Source organism: Xiphophorus maculatus, chromosome 17 (genome assembly GCF_002775205.1).
Source record: "Xiphophorus maculatus strain JP 163 A chromosome 17, X_maculatus-5.0-male, whole genome shotgun sequence".
Lineage (NCBI taxonomy): Eukaryota > Metazoa > Chordata > Actinopteri > Cyprinodontiformes > Poeciliidae > Xiphophorus > Xiphophorus maculatus.
This window is the reverse complement of record NC_036459.1, coordinates 5137194-5161698: the sequence shown is the minus strand read 5'-3', so window position 1 is coordinate 5161698 and position 24505 is coordinate 5137194. Positions and strand designations below refer to the sequence as shown.

General features: G+C 36.8%; 2 protein-coding genes across 2 annotated transcripts; one reads left to right on the top strand and one right to left on the bottom strand.

Moving 5' to 3' along the window:
- Positions 1-200: 200 nt before the first annotated feature.
- Positions 201-16575, top strand: mest. The gene is made up of 12 exons (XM_014471870.2): positions 201-297; positions 409-606; positions 696-775; positions 1488-1565; positions 1667-1803; positions 1898-1956; positions 15308-15348; positions 15488-15558; positions 15649-15750; positions 15830-15906; positions 16023-16086; positions 16230-16575. The coding sequence occupies exons 2-12, from the start codon at positions 453-455 to the stop codon at positions 16345-16347; spliced, it is 981 nt and encodes a 326-aa protein (XP_014327356.1). The 5' UTR covers positions 201-297; positions 409-452; the 3' UTR covers positions 16348-16575.
- A 71-nt stretch (positions 16576-16646) lies between these two features.
- copg2 (coatomer protein complex subunit gamma 2) lies at positions 16647-23798 on the bottom strand. The gene is made up of 24 exons (XM_005807414.2): positions 23654-23798; positions 23140-23192; positions 22980-23060; positions 22810-22881; positions 22650-22729; positions 22021-22096; positions 21800-21892; positions 21588-21674; positions 21332-21489; positions 21109-21242; positions 20762-20829; positions 20397-20585; positions 20202-20297; positions 19840-20083; positions 19676-19751; positions 19224-19327; positions 19011-19136; positions 18858-18926; positions 18569-18750; positions 18300-18429; positions 17544-17641; positions 17322-17460; positions 17124-17222; positions 16647-16971 (listed from the first exon to the last, which is right to left on the bottom strand). Exons 1-24 carry the CDS (start codon positions 23688-23690, stop codon positions 16841-16843), a joined length of 2622 nt encoding a protein of 873 aa, XP_005807471.1. The 5' UTR covers positions 23691-23798; the 3' UTR covers positions 16647-16840.
- Between the last annotated feature and the right edge of the window lie 707 nt (positions 23799-24505).

The following is a 24505-nucleotide window of genomic DNA, read 5'->3' as shown; positions in this document are numbered from 1 at the left end:
TCAAGGATTCAGCTTCATTTTGTGCCACTACACGTCCAGACTGGTAGATGGCAGTAAACGCCTCATTTCTTGTTTGGCGATTATTCAAAGATCTTCTATTGACAAGATGAGTTGCGCTTTATAAATTGGTTGCACCGTAGCCATCCAACGAGTTTGTGTCTTCCTCTAAAAAAAACGTTAGCAGAGTGAGAGCTCTTACTTTTCTCTGCTATGTTTACTTCTTAACTCTCCACAGGAATATCCTCTGCAGGTCTGAAACAGGTTGAAGGTCTGCTGATAACAAGCAGGAACTTTGCAGTAAGTACCGTACTCTGTCTTTAATAAGTCATTTCAGCTGCCTGGACGCAATGCTACCTGCTCCTTTAACTCTAAGCCTGCTTGTCTCGGCTTGTTGCGTTTGTGGCTCAGTGTGTCAGCGGCAGGAATGAGACCTCCTCACCGCTGATCTCAACATGAGAGAGTGGTGGATCCATGTGGGTCTAATTTGCGTCCCGCTCGTGGCCGTCTACCTGCACATCCCGGCCCCTCACCTCTCCGCCACCCTACAGAAGTGGCACAGCGCCGGGGATTTCTTCCACTTCAGAGGGAAGAAGATCTTTTATAGAGGTAGCAGCACTCAGGACGGGGCGGTGGGGAGGAGATTAATCTCCAAATATCCACCTGTTTCCTGTCTCACATCGAGATGTTCTTCCCAGACTCCTACGGTGCTTTGGGAAGCTCAGATGTGGTCCTTCTGCTCCACGGCTTCCCCACCTCCAGCTATGACTGGAACAAGGTATGCAGTCTGTACAGCGGAAGCTTAGCATATCCTGTATGAACACCAGGGTTGCCATGGAGGCAGAAGGCAGGAGGTTCATTTTCATCTTTTGCTATATTATTAGTCCAGCCCATCTCTGGTAGTCTCTGATTCTTGCAGGTTCCACATTTGAAACCCAAGAAACTGCATAGATATATGCCATAAATTCATATTGAGCAGCCGTTTACAAAACAGAGATGCATATGGACAAAGGTGGTCCTAGAATGTTTGGTACCCTGGGCGAACCACCTTTCCAAAGTCCCCCATCTCCCTCCTATTCCCTTCTATGAAATAGTAGACAGGCGAGGGGTGACTGTTGGTGTGATGATGTATTTACTTGTCCTGTATGTTTTAATTTGTGTTTTTATTTCTATTTCTATTTATCTGTGGTTTTATGAATACTGTACAGTATAAGATCATGTATAACATGCAGTAAATATTTATTTGTATGTTTCATAAATAAAATTGACATTGACATGCATTAGGTACTTTTGACATTTAGATCCTCCGGTTGTAAGAGCGGGGAGTTGGGGGATTATACAGTGAGGGGCAGGCGGGGTGGGGCTGCTTGTTGCCCATGTCACCCATGTCAGAAACCGCCACCGCATACGGAATTATGAGTCTGTTAAAATAAGCAATTTTGACGTGGAAAAATGTTCACAAATCCTGAACCGTTTTTCCTCCCTTGCAGATCTGGGATCCGCTCGCACAGCGCTTCCATCGAGTCATTGCACTGGACTTCCTTGGATTTGGTTTTAGTGACAAACCTGTGAGTCTGCATATTTTATTCCCTTATGTGGTAATTATTTTTCCTGCCTCTTTCTTTCATGCACATGTTTCTCCTATTTCCCCTTTTCTGCAACATCCCAGAGACCCCACAGGTACTCCATCTTTGAACAAGCCAGTATAGTTGAGGCCATGGTGGCCCACTTGGGTCTGAGCAATCAACGACTCAATTTGATATCCCATGATTATGGAGATACTGTGGCCCTAGAGCTGCTATACAGGTGATCATTTTATAGCAGGTGTCAAAAGAATTCAGTGGTCGCCATTAGTTTCTTTTTCTTAACTGTTTTTCACTTTGTTTTTCTCCTAAACTAGGAGTGACCAAAATCGGACAGGGCATCTGAACTTCAACAGTCTGTGTTTAACAAATGGAGGTACAATGTTGGCTTTTTTGGGGGTTATTGTTACGTTCACAAAAGATAGGATGTTTTGAAAAATTAATGCAAAACACAATGGTATGGCTATATACTGTATGTAAGTGTATATGTGTGTGTGTGTAGGGTAGAAGGTTGGGTTGGAATTACTGATGTATTTAGGGCTGGAATTAGACATGTGTGTAAGGTTAAAGGCAGGGATGTACGTAACCAGTAGTTTCCTTTCAATAAGGTGTCATTTTGGGTCAAATACAATTTGGTGTTCCAACAGAAAAATATTCCTAAGCACAAATTAAAAGGAACTCAAGAAGTGACCTCCAAAATGGACAAAATTAACTCATAGTATGGTGTAAAAAAAGAGCACAAATGACTTGGTGACTTACAAATGACTTACAAATACTATAGTATGACATCCGAACTGACATTTTCGACGTCATAGTATAGTATGTCATTTTTTTTATATTTTCGACGTCATAGTATAGTATGTCATTTTTTTTTTACATTTTCGACGTCATACTATAGGACGTCATTTTTTTGGACAATTTTGACATACTATATAGTATGTCATTTTTTTGACATTTTCGACGTCATAGTACAGTCATGGCCAAAAGTATTGAGAATGACACAAATATTATATTTTCACATGATCTGCTGCCCTCTGGTTTTCATGTGTGTATGTCAGATGTTGTCATCACATACAGAAATACAATTGCAATCATATTATGAGTAACAAAAGCTTTTAATGACAGTTAGAATGAGTTAATGCAGCAAGTCAATATTTGCAGTGTTGACCCCTCTTCTTCAGGACCTCTGCAATTCTCCCTGGCATGCTCTCAATCAATTTCTGGACCAAATCCTGACTGATAGCAGTCCATTCTTGCACAATCGATGCTTGCATTTTGTCAGAATTCCTAGGTTTTCGTTTGTCCACCCGTCTCTTGATGATTGACCACAAGTTTTCAATGGGATTAAGATCAGGGGAGTTTCCAGGCCATGGACCCAAAATCTCTATGTTTTGTTCCCTGAGCCAGTTAGATATCACCTTTGCTTTATGGCAAGGTGCTCCATCATGCTGGAAAAGGCATTGTTCATCACCAAACTGATCTTGGACGGTTGGGAGAAGTTGCTCTTGGAGGACATTCTGGTACCATTCTTTATTCATGGCTGTGTTTTTAGGTAAGACTGTGAGAGAGCCGACTCCCTTGGCTGAGAAGCAACCCCACACATGAATGGTTTCAGGATGCTTTACAGTTGGCATGAGACAAGACTGGTGGTAGCGCTCACCTTGTCTTCTCCGAACAAGCTGTTTTCCAGATGTCCCAAACAATCGGAAAGGGGATTCATCAGAGAAAATGACTTTACCCCAGTCCTCAGCAGTCCACTCCCTGTACCTTTTGCAGAATATCAGTCTGTCCCTGATGTTTTTCCTGGAGAGAAGTGGCTTCTTTGCTGCCCTCCTTGAGACCAGGCCTTGCTCCAAGAGTCTCCGCCTCACAGTGCGTGCAGATGCACTCACACCTGCCTGCTGCCATTCCTGAGCAAGCTCTGCACTGCTGGTAGCCTGATCCAGCAGCTGAAACACTTTTAAGAGACGGTCCTGGCGCTTGCTGGTCTTTCTTGGGCTCCCTGGAGCCTTTTTGGCAACAATGGAACCTCTCTCCTTGAAGTTCTTGATGATGCGATAGATTGTTGACTGAGGTGCAATCTTTCTAGCTGCGATTTTCTTTCCTGTTAGGCCATTTTTGTGCAGTGCAATGATGACTGTACGTGTTTCTTTCGAGGTAACCATGGTTCACAGAAGAGAAACAATGATGCCAAGCACCAGCCGCTTTTTAAAGTGTCCAGTGGTGTCATTCTTACTTAATCATGACAGATTGATCTCCAGCCCTGTCCTCATCACCACCCACACCTGTCTTAATGGAGCAATCACTGAAACGATGTTAGCTGGTCCTTTTAAGGCAGGGCTGCAATGAAGTTGAAATGTGTTTTGGGGGACAAAGTTCATTTTCTAGGCAAACATTGACTTTGCAATTAATTGCTGTTACGCTGATCACTCTTTTAACATTCTGGAGTATATGCAAATTGCCGTTATAAAAACTGAAGCAGTAGACTTTGTAAATATTAACATTTGAATCATTCTCAAAACATTTGGCCATGACTGTATAGTACGTCATTTTTTGGACATTTTCGACGTCATAGTATAGTATGTCATTTTTATGACATTTTCGACGTCGTAGTATAATACGTCATTTTTTTGGACATTTTAGACATCATACTATATATGTCATTTTATTGACATTTTCGACATCATAGTATATTATGTCATTTTTATGACTTTCGACGTCATACTATACTATGTCATTTTTTTTTACATTTTTGACATATTATACTGTCATTTTTTGACATTTTCGACGTCATAGCATAGTACGTCTTTTTTTTTTTACTTTTTTGACATCATACTATACTATGTCATTTTTTTTTACATTTTTGACGTCTTATTATAGTATGTCATTTTTTGGACATTTTCGACGTCATAATATTTAGCATGTCATTTTTTTTGACATAGTATAATATGATGTCAAAAATGTCCAAAAAAATGACATAGCATAGTATGACGTCGAAAATGTCCAAAAAAATGACATGCTATACTATGATGTCGAAAATGTCCAAAAAAATGACATGCTATACTATGATGTCGAAAATGTCCAAAAAATGACATGCTATATACTATGATGTCGAAAATGTCCAAAAAAATGACATGATATACTATGACGTCGAAAATGTAAAAAAAAAAAAAGACATCATAGTATACTATGATGTCGAAAATGTCAAAGAAAATGACATGCTATACTATGACGTCGAAAATCTCCAAAAAATGACATGCTATACTATGACGTCGAAAATGTCAAACAAAATTACATGCTATACTATGACGTCGAAAATGTCCAAAAAAATGACATGCTATACTATGACGTCGAAAATGTCAAAAAAAAATGACATGCTATACTATGATGTCGAAAATGTCAAAGAAAATGACATGCTATACTATGACGTCGAAAATCTCCAAAAAATGACATGCTATACTATGACGTCGAAAATGTGCAAAAAACGACATGCTATATATACTATGACGTCGAAAATGTGCAAAAAACGACATGCTATATATACTATGACGTCGAAAATGTCCAAAAAAATGACATGCTATACTATGACGTCGAAAATGTCCAAAAAAATGACATGCTATACTATGACGTCGAAAATGTCAAAAAAAAATGACATGCTATACTATGATGTCGAAAATGTCCAAAAAATGATATGCTATACTATGACGTCGAAAATGTCCAAAAAATGACATGCTATACTATGATGTCATTTTATACATATACATTATATAATATACATTTTCGACGTCATAGTATAGCATGTCATTTTTTTGGACATTTTTGACATCATAGTATAGCATATCATTTTTTGGACATTTTCGATGTCATAGTACAGCATGTCATTTTTATGGACATTTTTGACATCATAGTATAGCATGTCACTTTTTTTTTTTACATTTTCGACGTCATAGTATAGCATGTCATTTTTTTGGACATTTTCAACGTCATAGTATAGCATGTCATTTTTTTGGACATTTTCAACATCATACTATAGCATGTCACTTTTTTGGACATTTTTGACATCATAGTATAGCATGTCACTTTTTTTTTTTACATTTTCGACGTCATAGTATAGCATGTCATTTTTTTGGACATTTTCGACGTCATAGTATATAGCATGTCATTTTTTGGACATTTTCGACGTCATAGTATAGCATGTCATTTTTTTGGACATTTTCGACGTCATAGTATAGCTTGTCATTTTTCGGACATTTTCGACGTCATAGTATAGCATGTCATTTTCTTTGACATTTTCGACATCATAGTATACTATGATGTCATTTTTTTTTTTACATTTTCGACGTCATAGTGTAGCATGTCATTTTTTTGACATTTTTGACGTCATAGTATAGCATGTCATTTTTTGGACATTTTCGACGTGATAGTATAGCATGTCATTTTTTTGGACATTTTCGACGTCATAGTATATAGCATGTCATTTTTTTGGACATTTTCGACGTCATAGTATAGCATGTCATTTTTTTTTACATTTTCGACGTCATAGTATAGCATGTCATTTTCTTTGACATTTTCGACATCATAGTATACTATGATAGATGATAGTATACTATGATGTCATTTTTTTTTTTACATTTTCGACGTCATAGTATAGCATGTCATTTTTTTGGACATTTTTGACATCATAGTATAGCATATCATTTTTTGGACATTTTCGATGTCATAGTACAGCATGTCATTTTTATGGACATTTTTGACATCATAGTATAGCATGTCATTTTTTTTGGACATTTTTGACGTCATAGTATATAGCATGTCATTTTTTGGACATTTTCGACGTCATAGTATATAGCATGTCATTTTTTTGGACATTTTCGACGTCATAGTATATAGCATGTCATTTTTATGGACATTTTCGACGTCATAGTATATAGCATGTCATTTTTTTGGACATTTTCGACGTCATAGTATAGCTTGTCATTTTTCGGACGTTTTCGACGTCATAGTATAGCATGTCATTTTTTTTTACATTTTCGACGTCATAGTATAGCATGTCATTTTCTTTGACATTTTCGACATCATAGTATACTATGATGTCATTTTTTTTTTTACATTTTCGACGTCATAGTGTAGCATGTCATTTTTTTGACATTTTTGACGTCATAGTATAGCATGTCATTTTTTGGACATTTTCGACGTGATAGTATAGCATGTCATTTTTTTGGACATTTTCGACGTCATAGTATATAGCATGTCATTTTTTTGGACATTTTCGACGTCATAGTATAGCATGTCATTTTTTTTTACATTTTCGACGTCATAGTATAGCATGTCATTTTCTTTGACATTTTCGACATCATAGTATACTATGATAGATGATAGTATACTATGATGTCATTTTTTTTTTACATTTTCGACGTCATAGTATAGCATGTCATTTTTTTGGACATTTTCAACATCATACTATAGCATGTCACTTTTTTGGACATTTTTGACGTCATAGTATAGCATGTCATTTTTTTGGACATTTTTGACGTCATAGTATAGCATGTCATTTTTTTTTGACATTTTCGACGTCATAGTATAGCATGTCATTTTTTTTGACATTTTCGACGTCATAGTATAGCATGTCATTTTTTGGACATTTTTGACATCATAGTATAGCATGTCATTTTTTTGGACATTTTCGACGTCATAGTATAGCATATCATTTTTTGGACATTTTTGACATTATAGCATGTCACTTTTTTTTTTTACATTTTCGACGTCGTAGTATAGCATGTCACTTTTTGGACATTTTCGATGTCATAGTACAGCATGTCATTTTTATGGACATTTTTGACATCATAGTATAGCATGTCATTTTTTTTGGACATTTTTGACGTCATAGTATATAGCATGTCATTTTTTGGACATTTTCGACGTCATAGTATATAGCATGTCATTTTTTTGGACATTTTCGACGTCATAGTATATAGCATGTCATTTTTTGGACATTTTCGACGTCATAGTATAGCATGTCATTTTTTTGGACATTTTCGACGTCATAGTATAGCTTGTCATTTTTCGGACATTTTCGACGTCATAGTATAGCATGTCATTTTTTTTTACATTTTCGACGTCATAGTATAGCATGTCATTTTCTTTGACATTTTCGACATCATAGTATACTATGATAGATGATAGTATACTATGATGTCATTTTTTTTTTTACATTTTCGACGTCATAGTATAGCATGTCATTTTTTGGACATTTTTAACATCATACTATAGCATGTCACTTTTTTTTTTTACATTTTCGACGTCATAGTATAGCATGTCATTTTTTTGGACATTTTCAACGTCATAGTATAGCATGTCATTTTTTTGGACATTTTCAACATCATACTATAGCATGTCACTTTTTTGGACATTTTTGACGTCATAGTATAGCATGTCATTTTTTTGGACATTTTTGACGTCATAGTATAGCATGTCACTTTTTGGACATTTTCGACATCATAGTATAGCATGTCATTTTTTGGACATTTTCGATGTCATAGTATAGCATGTCATTTTTTTTGGACATTTTTGACGTCATAGTATAACGTCATTTTTTTGGAAATTTTTGACGTCATAGTATAGCATGTCATTTTTTTTTACATTTTCGACGTCATAGTATAGCATGTCATTTTTTTTTACATTTTCGACGTCATAGTATAGCATGTCATTTTTTTTTGACATTTTCGACGTCATAGTATAGCATGTCATTTTTTGGACATTTTTGACATCATAGTATAGCATGTCATTTTTTTGGACATTTTCGATGTCATAGTATAGCATATCATTTTTTGGACATTTTTGACATTATAGCATGTCACTTTTTTTTTTTACATTTTCGACGTCGTAGTATAGCATGTCACTTTTTGGACATTTTCGACGTCATAGTATATTGCATGTCATTTTTTTTGGACATTTTCGACGTCATCATATTCAGCATGTCATTTTTTTTACATTTTCGACGTCATAGTATAGCATGTCATTTTTTTGGAGATTTTCGACGTCATAGTATAGCATGTCATTTTTTTTGGACATTTTTGACGTCATAGTATAGCATGTCATTTTTTGGACATTTTCAACATCATACTATAGCATGTCACTTTTTTTTTTTACATTTTCGACGTCATAGTATAGCATGTCATTTTTTTGGACATTTTCAACGTCATAGTATAGCATGTCATTTTTTTTGACATTTTCGACGTCATAGTATAGCATGTCATTTTTTTGGACATTTTTGACGTCATAGTATAGCATGTCACTTTTTGGACATTTTCGACATCATAGTATAGCATGTCATTTTTTTGACATTTTCGATGTCATAGTATAGCATGTCATTTTTTTTGGACATTTTTGACGTCATAGTATAACGTCATTTTTTTGGACATTTTCGACGTCATAGTATAGCATGTCATTTTTTTTGACATTTTCGACGTCATAGTATAGCATGTCATTTTTTTTTTACATTTTCGACGTCATAGTATAGCATGTCATTTTTTGGACATTTTTGACATCATAGTATAGCATGTCATTTTTTTGGACATTTTTGACGTCATAGTATAGCATATCATTTTTTGGACATTTTTGACATTATAGCATGTCACTTTTTTTTTTTACATTTTCGACGTCGTAGTATAGCATGTCATTTTTTGGACATTTTCGACGTCATAGTATAGCATGTCACTTTTTGGACATTTTCGACGTCATAGTATATTGCATGTCATTTTTTTTGGACATTTTCGACGTCATCATATTCAGCATGTCATTTTTTTTACATTTTCGACGTCATAGTATAGCATGTCATTTTTTTGGAGATTTTCGACGTCATAGTATAGCATGTCATTTTTATGGACATTTTTGACATCATAGTATAGCATATCATTTTTTTTGACATTTTCGACGTCATAGTATAGCATGTCATTTTATGGACATTTTCGACGTCATAGTATATTGCATGTCATTTTTTTTGGACATTTTCGACGTCATCATATTCAGCATGTCATTTTTTTTACATTTTCGACGTCATAGTATAGCATGTCATTTTTTTGACATTTTCGACGTCATAGTATAGCATGTCATTTTATGGACATTTTCGACGTCATAGTATAGCATGTCATTTTTTTGGACATTTTTGACGTCATAGTATAGCATGTCATTTTTTTGGACATTTTCGACGTCATAGTATAGCATGTCATTTTTCGGACATTTTCGACGTCATAGTATATAGCATGTCATTTTTTTGGACATTTTCGACGTCATAGTGTAGCATGTCATTTTTTTTTACATTTTCGACGTCATAGTATAGCATGTCATTTTTTGGACATTTTCGACGTTATAGTATAGCATGTCATTTTTTTTTACATTTTCGACGTCATAGTATAGCATGTCATTTTTTTTTACATTTTCGACGTCATAGTATAGCATGTCATTTTTTTTTACATTTTCGACGTCATAGTATAGCATGTCATTTTCTTTGACATTTTCGACATCATAGTATACTATGATGTCATTTTTTTTTTTTACATTTTCGACGTCATAGTATAGCATGTCATTTTTTGGACATTTTCAACATCATACTATAGCATGTCATTTTTTTGGACATTTTCAACGTCATAGTATAGCATGTCATTTTTTTGGACATTTTTGACGTCATAGTATAGCATGTCATTTTTTGGACATTTTCGACGTCATAGTGTCATTTTTTGGACATTTTTGACGTCATAGTATAGCATGTCATTTTTTTGGACATTTTCGACGTCATAGTATAGCATGTCATTTTTTTTGACATTTTCGACATCATAGTATAGCATGTCATTTTTTGGACATTTTCGACGTCATAGTATAGCATGTCATTTTTTTGGACATTTTCGACGTCATAGTATAGCATGTCATTTTTCGGACATTTTCGACGTCATAGTATATAGCATGTCATTTTTTTGGACATTTTCGACGTCATAGTATAGCTTGTCATTTTTCGGACATTTTCGACGTCATAGTATAGCATGTCATTTTTTTTTACATTTTCGACGTCATAGTATAGCATGTCATTTTTTTTTACATTTTCGACGTCATAGTATAGCATGTCATTTTCTTTGACATTTTCGACATCATAGTATACTATGATGTCATTTTTTTTTTTTACATTTTCGACGTCATAGTATAGCATGTCATTTTTTGGACATTTTCAACATCATACTATAGCATGTCATTTTTTTGGACATTTTCAACGTCATAGTATAGCATGTCATTTTTTTGGACATTTTTGACGTCATAGTATAGCATGTCATTTTTTGGACATTTTCGACGTCATAGTGTCATTTTTTGGACATTTTTGACGTCATAGTATAGCATGTCATTTTTTTGGACATTTTCGACGTCATAGTATAGCATGTCATTTTTTTTTACATTTTCGACGTCATAGTATAGCATGTCATTTTCTTTGACATTTTCGACATCATAGTATACTATGATGTCATTTTTTTTTTTTACATTTTCGACGTCATAGTATAGCATGTCATTTTTTGGACATTTTCAACATCATACTATAGCATGTCATTTTTTTGGACATTTTCAACGTCATAGTATAGCATGTCATTTTTTTGGACATTTTTGACGTCATAGTATAGCATGTCATTTTTTGGACATTTTCGACGTCATAGTGTCATTTTTTGGACATTTTTGACGTCATAGTATAGCATGTCATTTTTTTGGACATTTTCGACGTCATAGTATAGCATGTCATTTTTTTTGACATTTTCGACATCATAGTATAGCATGTCATTTTTTGGACATTTTCGACGTCATAGTATAGCATGTCATTTTTTTGGACATTTTCGACGTCATAGTATAGCATGTCATTTTTCGGACATTTTCGACGTCATAGTATATAGCATGTCATTTTTTTGGACATTTTCGACGTCATAGTATAGCTTGTCATTTTTCGGACATTTTCGACGTCATAGTATAGCATGTCATTTTTTGGACATTTTCGACGTCATAGTATAGCATGTCATTTTTTGGACATTTTCGACGTCATAGTATAGCATGTCATTTTTTTTTACATTTTCGACGTCATAGTATAGCATGTCATTTTTTTGGACATTTTCGACGTCATAGTATATAGCATGTCATTTTTATGGACATTTTCGACGTCATAGTATATAGCATGTCATTTTTTGGACATTTTCGACGTCATAGTATAGCATGTCATTTTCTTTGACATTTTCGACATCATAGTATACTATGATGTCATTTTTTTTTTTTACATTTTCGACGTCATAGTATAGCATGTCATTTTTTGGACATTTTCAACATCATACTATAGCATGTCATTTTTTTGGACATTTTCAACGTCATAGTATAGCATGTCATTTTTTTGGACATTTTTGACGTCATAGTATAGCATGTCATTTTTTGGACATTTTCGACGTCATAGTGTCATTTTTTGGACATTTTTGACGTCATAGTATAGCATGTCATTTTTTTGGACATTTTCGACGTCATAGTATAGCATGTCATTTTTTTTGACATTTTCGACATCATAGTATAGCATGTCATTTTTTGGACATTTTCGACGTCATAGTATAGCATGTCATTTTTCGGACATTTTCGACGTCATAGTATATAGCATGTCATTTTTTTGGACATTTTCGACGTCATAGTATAGCTTGTCATTTTTCGGACATTTTCGACGTCATAGTATAGCATGTCATTTTTTTTTACATTTTCGACGTCATAGTATAGCATGTCATTTTTTGGACATTTTCGACGTCATAGTATAGCATGTCATTTTTTGGACATTTTCGACGTCATAGTATAGCATGTCATTTTTTTTTACATTTTCGACGTCATAGTATAGCATGTCATTTTCTTTGACATTTTCGACATCATAGTATACTATGATGTCATTTTTTTTTTTACATTTTCGACGTCATAGTATAGCATGTCATTTTTTTGGACATTTTCGACGTCATAGTATATAGCATGTCATTTTTATGGACATTTTCGACGTCATAGTATATAGCATGTCATTTTTTGGACATTTTCGACGTCATAGTATAGCATGTCATTTTTTGGACATTTTCGACGTCATAGTATAGCATGTCATTTTTTTTGGACATTTTTGACGTCATAGTATAGCATGTCATTTTTTGGACATTTTCGACATCATAGTATAGCATGTCACTTTTTTGGACATTTTCGACGTCATAGTATATTAGCATGTCATTTTTTTTTTACATTTTCGACGTCATAGTATAGCATGGCATTCTTTTGGACATTTTCGACGTCATAGTATAGCATGTCATTTTTTGGACATTTTTGACGTCATAGTATAGCATGTCATTTTTTTTTTGACATTTTCGACGTCGTAGTATAGCATGTCATTTTTTTTTTACATTTTCGACGTCATAGTATAGCATGGCATTCTTTTGGACATTTTCGACGTCATAGTATAGAATGTCATTTTTTGGACATTTTCGACGTCATAGTATATTAGCATGTCATTTTTTTTTTCACATTTTCGACGTCATACTATAGCATGTCATTTTTTTATGACGTCGAAAATGTCCAAAAAAATGACATGCTATACTATGACGTCAAAAATGTCCAAAAAAAATGACATGCTACTATGACGTCAAAAATGTCCAAAAAAATGACATGCTATAGTATGATGTTGAAAATGTCCAAAAAATGACATGCTATACTATGACGTCGAAAATGTCCATAAAAATGACATGCTATACTACGACGTCGAAAATGTAAAAAAAAAAATGACATGCTATACTATGACATCGAAAATGTAAAAAAAAATGACATGCTATACTATGACATCGAAAATGTCCAAAAAATGACATTCTATACTATGACGTCGAAAATGTCCAAAAGAATGACATGCTATACTATGACGTCGAAAATGTCCAAAAAAATGACGTTATACTATGACGTCGAAAATGTCCAAAAAAAATGACATGCTATATACTATGATGTCAAAAATGTCCATAAAAATGACATGCTATACTATGATGTCAAAAATGTCCATAAAAATGACATGCTATACTACGACGTCGAAAATGTCAAAAAAAAAAAGACATGCTATACTATGACGTCGAAAATGTCCAAAAAATGACATGCTATACTATGACGTCAAAAATGTCCCAAAAAAAAGACATGCTATACTCTGACGTCGAAAATGTCCAAAAAATGACATGCTATACTATGACGTCGAAAATGTCCAAAAAGTGACATGCTATACTATGACATCGAAAATGTCCAATAAATGACATGCTATACTATGATGTCAAAAATGTCCATAAAAATGACATGCTATACTATGACGTCGAAAATGTCAAAAAAAATGACATGCTATACTACGACGTCGAAAATGTCAAAAAAAAAATGACATGCTATACTATGACGTCGAAAATGTCCAAAAAATGACATGCTATACTATGACGTCAAAAATGTCCCAAAAAAAAGACATGCTATACTCTGACGTCGAAAATGTCCAAAAAATGACATGCTATACTATGACGTCGAAAATGTCCAAAAAGTGACATGCTATACTATGACATCGAAAATGTCCAATAAATGACATGCTATACTATGATGTCAAAAATGTCCATAAAAATGACATGCTATACTATGACGTCGAAAATGTCAAAAAAAATGACATGCTATACTACGACGTCGAAAATGTCAAAAAAAATGACGTTATACTATGACGTCGAAAATGTCCAAAAAAAATGACATGCTATATACTATGATGTCAAAAATGTCCATAAAAATGACATGCTATACTATGACGTCGAAAATGTCAAAAAAAATGACATGCTATACTACGACGTCGAAAATGTCACAAAAAAAAATGACATGCTATACTATGACGTCGAAAATGTCAAAAAAAATGACATGCTATACTATGACGTCGAAAATGTCCAAAAAGTGACATGCTATACTATGACGTCGAAAATGTCCAAAAAAATGACGTGCTATACTATGACGTCGAAAATGTCCAAAAAGTGACATGCTATACTATGACGTCGAAAATGTCCAAAAAAATGACGTGCTATACTATGACGTCGAAAATGTCCAAAAAGTGACATGCTATACTATGACATCGAAAATGTCCAATAAATGACATGCTATACTATGATGTCAAAAATATCCATAAAAATGACGTACTATAGTATGACGTCGAAAATGTCCAAAAAATCACATAGTATATATAGTATGACGTAGAAAATGACAAAAAATGACATACTATAGTATGACGTCGAAATTGTCCAAAGAAAAGATATACTATACTATGATGTTGAAAATGTCAATAAAATGACATTTTATGACGTCGAAAATGTCATAAAAATGACACATACTATGACGTCAAAAAAATGACATTTGATGTCAAAAATGTCCAAAAAAATGACGTACTAGAGTATGACGTCAAAAATGTCCAAAAAATGACATACTATACTATGATGTCGAAAATGTCAATAAAATGACATACTACAGTATGACGTTGAAAATGTCCAAAAGAATGACATACTATACTATGTCGAAAATGTCAATAAAATGACATACTATAGTATGACGTCAAAAATGTCTCGTAGTATTTGTCTGAAATATGTGCTTTTAAACTTACCTGATTGTTTTGATGTAAAAATCATGGATAGTCCTGACATTTTGATTTCCAACAGGAATATTTCCAGAAACACACCACCCACGGTTGCTGCAGACAGTGAGTGAATCTGTCTTCTTCATACTTCTCAATTCATTTTAAGTATAATATTTTATTGTTTCCAATTATTAATGGGGAATAGAAAAGGGATGGACATTTTTCATTTTTGGCTGACCTGTTTTTAATTTCTTCCCATAAGCTGTTGAAGGACTCAAGTATTCTGGCAACATTTCTGACGCGCCTCACCAACTTTATGATCTTCCAAAAGGGGTAAGAGGACCAGTGTTTTAAAATACATCAGAAGATTGATGGATTGATGAAGAAATAAGACTTTCTTCACATTTTCTCCTTGATTGGTAGCGTTAGAGAAGTATTCGGTCCCTACACTCAGCCCACAGACGCAGAGTTCTGGGACATGTGGACAAGTTTACGCTACAATGACGGCAACCTGGTTTTGGACAGGTGATGATGTGCTTATGTGCTCACTGTTTCTGGTTCACTGACAGACAGTTGACTGAATGTGGGGCTTCTATCTTCTTAGTATTCTCCAGTACATCAATCAGAGATTTCAACATAGAGATCGATGGGTGGGAGCACTCACATCCACGCATGCTCCATGTAAGTGGTGCTTGGGTGGAGCAAATTCTTTGTTAAAAATGTGTTTTAACCTGTAATTTTAAGACCCTCGTTCATCTCCACAATGACCATCATGTCCTCCCCCTTTTGTTTTTCAGTGCACATGATCTACGGACCCCTGGACCCTGTCAACCCCCATCCACAGTTCATCCGTCTTTATATGTGAGTGATGCCTTTACCTCCATACACATTGCTTTGCAAAAGTGATGTTTAGCAAAAACATTCTCAGGTGGTAACATGTAATTTGTTAGAATATTTTATAAAGGTAAATTAAAATACACTTTACTTGTATTTGATTCTTTCAGGCATTTGGTGAAAAGGTCAACAGTCACCATTCTGGACGACCACATCAGTCACTACCCACAGCTGGAGGATCCCACCGGTTTCCTAAAGGCTTACTTCAATTTCATTCACTCTTTCTAACCAGATCGCAAACGCATGCCTATTGTGAGGTATCAAAATCAGATGCAAAATAACTTAAATTATTTCTAACTGCCAATTAAGAATGTTGACTAACTTAAACGATGAAGTTAAGTCTGAGGAAAGAAAATCATGATTTATAAACCTTGAGATAAATTATAGTCAGTGAGCATATCTGTTGAACACTATCCTGCATTGTGAATTACTTTTGATATAATTTTCTACATTCTTCAAAAATAGAAATGACTTAAAATAAAAAATTTTCTTTAAATAAAATTAATTTTCTGAAAAAAAGTTTAAAGTTGCATTTTGACCAACTTTATTGTGAAGTTGAAAGAAACAAAAAGATGGAAAAACCAAAAAGTTTTAGTTTACATAGAAGATATAAAACATTTGTACCAGGAATCACAATAACGAGTTAAGCTTCAGGACTGAGGAAATGATGGATAAGGGCTGCTGCATGCTTTGTGTCATTAGTTGGCACATATTTGTAGTTCTAGCCTACAGATGCAAGGATTACATCAACAACAGTCTCCTCTGTGCTGCGAACCGTCACTTGCATGGTGACACCATCAGCCAGCGCCAGACGGGCCCGAACCAGGACATCGTGACCTCCTCGGAACACACCTGGACAGAGAAGGCGGGTAGAATCAGGTCACCAGAAGAAACAGGACAACTTAAAATTGTTCTGAGTCTAAAAGATATGTCATGTATTCTGGTGTCTTCATTTCAGCAAATCATTCTCTAAAAATTTACTTTCATCCAGGAATCAGACTCACCAGCAAGAAAGAGAACATGAGAGTTCTTGTTTTCAGGAACTTTGTCGGAGCGTTCACAGGGCTGCATTCCCAGGAAGCTGATGATGTTACCCACCGCCTCTGTTGTGATACAATACACCAGGCATCACTTAATGTATGATTAAAGCACACCTTAGTGTGCACAAGCGTCAGCTTTCCTAAAATGTTCAAACTGTGTACCATCTAGTGTTCGCACAGATGCCAGGGCAAATGTTTCCTCCTTCTCATTTTCGTCTCCCACTTCCTCCCATGCTGCGCCAAAGTTTGGTTTCAGAACTTTCTGTATGTGATCTGCGACCGTCACTTCCAGGTCCTCCAGCTGAACAAATGAGAATTCCAATTCAAACCTCAGGTTCAGGCAGATGAAGCCATTTTACCAGCTCCAACTTCAGTTCTACATACCACATATTCATCATCATAACCGTCGTCATCAGGCTCTCCTGTGTTTGGGTCACAGTCCCTCACCAGGTACTTCATTGTACAGCTGAATGTGCAGGACACTGCAAGTAAACGGAAACCACAGTTGAACTCTAAATCATTAAAATCCAGGGTTCCTAACACATTCTTAGGTTTTGCTGGTTCAAATTAATAGAGTTTTTGAAGTTGTATAAACTAGGCCATAAAGATGGTAGCCAGGCTGCTAAATTAAAAGAAATATGAATGTTGACATGGCACCACTTCTATCTGTACATCTGTAACTGGATGGTGTGCTTTGAACTTGATGATTGGGGCAATCAATACATTTGCAAAAAAAAAAAAAAAAAAAAAATTAAATTGACCAATAATGACAAAGTTGCTCTACTAGACATCAATGAGGGACAACAAAATGCTACGGTTGGTGGGTGCCAGGTTGGAGAAGGGGATGCATTATGATTTCTATCACTATAATGTACTTATATTATCTAACAAAAAGAAAATAGATTGAAGAATTTGGACAGAACAAAGTACCTCTATACTGCAGGATTCAGACACTGAGACGTACATAAGTAAACCTTATGATTGCATTGACAAACCCAGATTTGAGAAATTTGTTACATGAAGTGTGTGCATCAACTAGTGCATCCAAACAGTTCCCTTACGATGGATACTGTGATTTGATATGAAAAATTCTAGACTTTTCCAAACTGAACCCTGAGCGGTCCCAGTAAACGTTCCTACCTGCAGTGGGGTCATCATCAGGCAGCCGCACCAAAGTGTAGGAGGAGCCGGGCTGGCTGTAGGGGAGGCTGGGGGCTGGGATGTAGTGCGCTACCTCGTAGGCTTCTGATGGCTCCATCTGTACTACCACCTGCAACAGACAACAGTTCAGTCTTGTCACATAATAATCACTTATTCTAAATAAGATTCCAGCCAGCATTGGACCAGACATTGGAAAAATGTTCTGGTCTCCAGCAGGGAGCAGGACTACCGTCCATCTTTTAACAAACCTTTTGGAGCAGCTGGTCGTTCAGCGTGTTTGTGCAGTCGAACTGGAACACCATGTGTCGGGCGAATGTGTGCTTGATGCAGCGAACCACGTATTCCGTCTCGGCCTCTGTCAGCTGTACCGGCTCTGACGACTTGAATAATGGGCCGAGAGCCTGGAATTCTGGGATGGAAGCAAGTTGTTCTGCAAGAAAGGGGAAAAAAAATTAATAAATGAATGTTAAGGTGAACGTTTTGATCATTTATCTAATAAAAAGCAATAACTGAAGCGGGTCCATCTGTCTTACTTACCCTGGTAGATGTCTTGCCGTGATGGAGCCAACTTCTCTGGCAGTTTGCTCGTAGCAACAGGAGCAATTTCTAGAAGAAAAACAGACGAACTCAATTTATTTTGTGCACAGCAATATTCTGTAATTTAATCTGAATGAAACAATGTGGTCTTACCCATTTTCTGCTCTGTGATTGGAGTGGTGGCCAGAGGTACAGACTTCATGTCGAAAGGCTTCTCCGAGGGCTCCAGGGTGTACTGGTGGAGGGACTTCTCCAGGCCAGGAATGGACACGGACAGACCTGAGACACAAGGAGGACACGTCAACACCTGATGTTCTGATTAATTGTAAAGTTTATCTTGTAAGCCTCATAAATGCCGATATTTACCATTAAATATATAAGCAGCATTCAGAGCTTTCTGCTTCTGCTGCAGCACGTTCATGTAGAAAGTAGCTCTGTCTCTGACCTCGTCATCGCTGTCCATCATACACCTGTGAGAACAGATCATATTAATCCGTGATCAAATTATTACTAGGCATTCAACATCACTTTGGACATAATATTTGCAGTCTGTTGTTTTCTCATGCTGATTAGCAAATAAATCAACATGAGCTGTCTTTTCTAAAAATAAAAAAAAAACTCCATTAGTTTATGAAATGAGGAAATAGTAAATTAAGCGAACTGGTTTTATATTCGTTGATTTCATCCATTTTTGAGGCTTCATTAAACAAAGTTCATTCAGAGTTCAACAGAGTTTAAATTTCCAACAAACATGCAGTTGTATGATAAAGAAAAAAAAGGAAAGGAAAGAAAACAAAAACATAAAAACAAGGCCTCACCTCTGCATGAGAACCAGGACGCTCGGCAGCAGATCGTCATTCTGAGCTCCAAATTTAGCTAAAGCGCTCACAGCAGCTGAAGGCAGACAAATACAAATGGCCAGTTGGAGGTAATCAGATTACTAGACCAGATTTCTAGGCCGCTGATCTTTATGCTGTCTCACCTGCACGAACCGCCTCGCTCTCCAGCACCACCCGGTTGAAGATGAAGCGGATGTACTTAGAGGGCTGCGGGGTCCGCGGCCCCTCTTTGCCCAGCAGGTGCAGGATCTTGGTGGCCAGCACTGTGTGCTCACAGTCCTCGATGAACTCACACAGATGGGCCAAGCCCGTCTCTTTGCTCTCAGGGTTCTCCTCGATGATGCTGATGATGCAGTCCACAATAGCCCGCTTGTACTCGAAGCCGCCCTGCAGTGACAGAAGTGATCAATACGTGTGGGAGGAGGTCCGCACTGCTACAATAATCAGAATCATAAAACCAACTTTCGAAGCTTTAGAAATAGTGGAATAAAGATGATCGACTTACGTCGTCTCTCAGCATGTTGGACAAGAAGTTCATCATGACGCTGTGCTTCCTGGGATACTTCTGACACAGGGCACTGATGGCCTGAACAACCACCACCTGAAGGAACAAAAGTCATAAAAAAAACATTTTAATACTTCAGATTCAAATAAATTTAACCTTTTTAATACCATTTTCGTCAAATCAAAGATTTCCCACCTTGAACTCATCCGAAATCTCAGAGACAAAGGAGGAGATCTGTTTCATGAGGCGGTCCACGCTGCTCTCACTGCCAGTCTTCAGCAGTGTGGTGATGGCCAGGGTGGCGATGCTGCGGTTGGAATCGGTGATCAGGTTCTCCAGGTCCAGGTTGCAGGCGGTCACAGCCGACGGGTGTTTCATGGCCACCTGAACAACACATGAAGGACTCATAAAAATCTGTTGCGGACTTGCATCCGAGATGTCAAAACGAGTATTTACAAATAAATACAAAAAGGGCCAACGTGTTTGTGGCCTTAACACTTCCGATTGTTAGAGGTCTTGAACTAAACTGTCGCCTAATGTTGTAAAATGAAGAGTTGTACCTTGTTGAGGGTCCTGACAGCAGCATATCTCAGGGCGGCTTTAGGGGAGCTGCAGAAGAGCTGGAGAACTGAAGGAAAACACAAAATGTCTTTTTTTTATGGCATCTCTGAATCTTGATTTATTTCTAATGTCTAAATTGGAATCAAACAGAGAGTAACAATTGACATTACTTAATTTGAATTTGTATCTGTCTGCATTTCTGTATAAAAATTGGATGTTTTTATTTATTGTAAATTTTCTTAAGACGACATGAATTATCTCTCTATGAATAAGTTGAACTGGCACAAAGAAAAAAACTCAGTGTTCTGAATACCAAGCTTTATGAATAATTAAGAGAGCAGGTCACCTGAGACAGCAGGCGCCAGCTCTCTGGCAGTACAGTTGGGCATGTGGACAATGGCGGATGCAGCCTCGTAAACGACCATCTCGTTCTTGTTCCTCAAGCAGCTCTCGATGAAGTCAAACAAGGGGCTGTCGTGACTGCAGGTTGAGACAAAATGAACGTCAACACCAGTTCATTCATTGTGGTGCGGCAGCCATTCTGTCCAGCCACGCTACGTTCTGCTCACCCGCCCTCCGTCTCGTCCAGCAGTTTGCTGGCGATGCGGATCAGCATGCAATAGGCGAACGGCGACTTCAGGCCAGACTTGGTGAACTTGTTGAGCATCTTGGTCACAGCGAGACGATCGTTCTTCCGGAGGTGATACAACAGGCCCAGAGCGTGGTACTAACAGGGCGAAAAACCAGGAAACAGAATTAAAACCAACAGGTTTTGTTCATGAATCCCAGAGTTGCAGTGATCCACCGTGAGCGTGTCTTTCCTACCTGGACCATGATGTTGTCACTGGAGGCAGCTTCCTGGGCTTCATTCACCCAGCGCTTCACCACATCATAGCTCATCTTCACCATGTGCTGAGAAAGCAGAGACAGAAAGCAGAGACGAGGTCATCCAACAGCAAAACACTGTTGTCGGATGATTACCAACGACAACACGAGAAATTCTGGATTCTTTTCTTTTTATGGTTTATAAATCATACCAGAGAGGAGACCAGGGCTGAACTGGACACACTGGGCACCTTGTCCACAATAGCCTGCTTCATGTATCTTTCAATGGCCTGCAGCATGGTGGTCTGTGAGGACACAAACCCACACACAAAGAAAATAAATAACACTCCTAAAGAAAAGACATTTCCTTCCTGCATGGAACGACAACAAAACAAAAATCTGTAAACTGAGATAAATAGAAAACTTCTCTCACATCTGTAATTCTGCACAGAGCTCTGATGGCTGGACCTCTGTACACGTCTTCTTTCCCAGTCATGTCTTTGGTTAAGCTATTAAAGCAAAGACAAATGAGGACAAGACTTTATTAATAAATCATCAAAATATAAATATAGTTTGTAACACAACTGCACAAGAAAAATCAACTCTGCTGGACTACAATGCATCATTTGACAACATGAAATAGGCTAAGAGGTTTAAAAACAAAAAATTTTAAAAAGCAGACATCATCTATTGACCTAAAGTGGCTCAACAACTGATAAGAATCTTATTGGCCTCAGTTTAAGGCTCTGGAGCTCCAGTGAACTATTAACTGAAAGCTCAGACTTAAATCCAATTGATGTCAAGTGCTAGGGCCTTCAACAGGTTACCCACAATCAGAATCTGAATAAAACCGTTCTGCAAACAGGGATGGGCTACAAATCCTCCACAGACATATAAAGTAAAATCAGACACCAAATGGCAGTTGTTGCCAAATGTGACACAACCAGTTACCAAATTTAGGAGTAATTACATTTTTTTGCATAGAACTAGGTAGGAATAAAACTGTAAGAGAGTGAATACTTTTAAATGGACGTTTCAAGTAGACGATTCGTCAACACAAACCTGCTTGTGACAATGATGACATCCTCAGAGATGTTTGCCATCTCTTTTATAGTCAGGTAGCACATCCTCCTCAGGGTTTGCTAAACAACAGAGAAAACCTTGTTTAGATCAAATGTGTGAAAAGTTATTCAACAGAAACGATTAAATGGACATGTCTTACATCATTAGACTGGAACAGCCTCGTCATCGCAAAGAAAGCCTCAGTGGCTTCGGTGGTCCCAAAATGCTCTCCCTACATAAACACAAGAAAGAGAGTGAATAGTTAGTTTTGTTGTTGAAATAAATAAAATCCTTAAAAGTTAAACAAGAGTAAATATTTGTCATTTTTACTTGATTGAGAAGGTAGATGATCTTGGTGAGGATATGGAGACATCTTCTTGGATTGATGGGGGTCTCATTGAAGATCCGTGCCTGTGAATGAAAACACCATGGATAAGAACCACTATCTCCTGGTTACAGATAAAAGTCCAGAGCTTATGCTCAAAATTACCTCTTGCAAAACTGCACTCTTCTCCAAGTGCTGGAAAGGGTTTGACCCACTTCCTAAGAGACAAAATAAATTAATTACAAGAAGAATATGGTATTACTTGTTACTCGAATACCAGAAGAAAAAAAGGCATATTGTGAGAATTAAATACATATGTATATATATGTACATATACATACAAAGGCTAGCTATAGCAGCTAAGTGACAGAATAAGATAATTCAGACAACGCTAGCGTGCACAGCTAATGCTATGACATAACCGTAAACATGGCAAAATATTATTCGGAATTAAGTGTCACCACAAACAGTTAAATGTAAACTCGATAAACCTGCAGTACTGGTCTGCTTTTGCGCTTTAGGTCAGAATATGTCAATAATGTTCTTCTTAAACCATTGTTGAGGGTCCGGTTGGTTAACTTTAGCTAGCAAGCTAACAGACGAGCACTTAGCATTTCTGTAGCGTGTTTCAATCGTAAAACTTATGCCTTCCTATTAACTGTTATATTTAAATCCTTACCAGACTCTTCGTCCTTCTTATCAAACTTTTTAATCATTTTAACTGGAGGTGACGGACGAGGGCGGCAGATGCTCTCAGCCTTGGAAATACCAGGAGCTACTTCCACGTAGCCAAAATGCAGACTGGCTTCCTGTTGGGGGGCGTCCACGTCGACGGAAATGACGTCGTATCATCCCAACTTTTAAAACAGCAGAGGACGCTGTTGACAGTTTTTATTTTCTTTTTTCTTTTTAACTACTATAATAATAAAAAAAGAAGCTTCGAATGCGGTATAATTGAAGTGTCATTTTAACTATTTTAACTATATTTATTGTTTAACCAAAATAAATCAATAAAGTCAAGGGAACTCCAAATCTTGCCTTTTTGTCATCATTTGCTCTACATGTGATATGCGTGTTATATATCTGTAAAAAGCCCAGAAGCTTCTGTAGTCCCATTGCTACTAATAGGATTGAAGCCATTTAAGGACTGATATAATGTTAACCATAGAGATAGTAAAAATAATAATATATACTAGGGTGACCATATTTTAATTTGGGAAAACCAGAACACCATGAAGCGGAAGGCGGGGGGAGCTCTAAAAGCGAGGAAACTCCATACATTTGCGCTTTGGCATGTTGTTGGCGTACTGACATCCACGCTATCTATCTTCTGATTAAGAACAGGGCTGCCCGCACTGACGCGGCTCAGGGATTACGTCACACGCAGCGCCGTGCTCAGTGCCCTAGTGCCTGTAAATTTAATGGTCCAATGAAGGAAATGTAAAAAAACAGGACATTTCCTCACTTTCTAAAAAAACCCCGGGACGCCCGGGACAGGACGTGAAATACGGGAAATACGGACGTTTGGTCA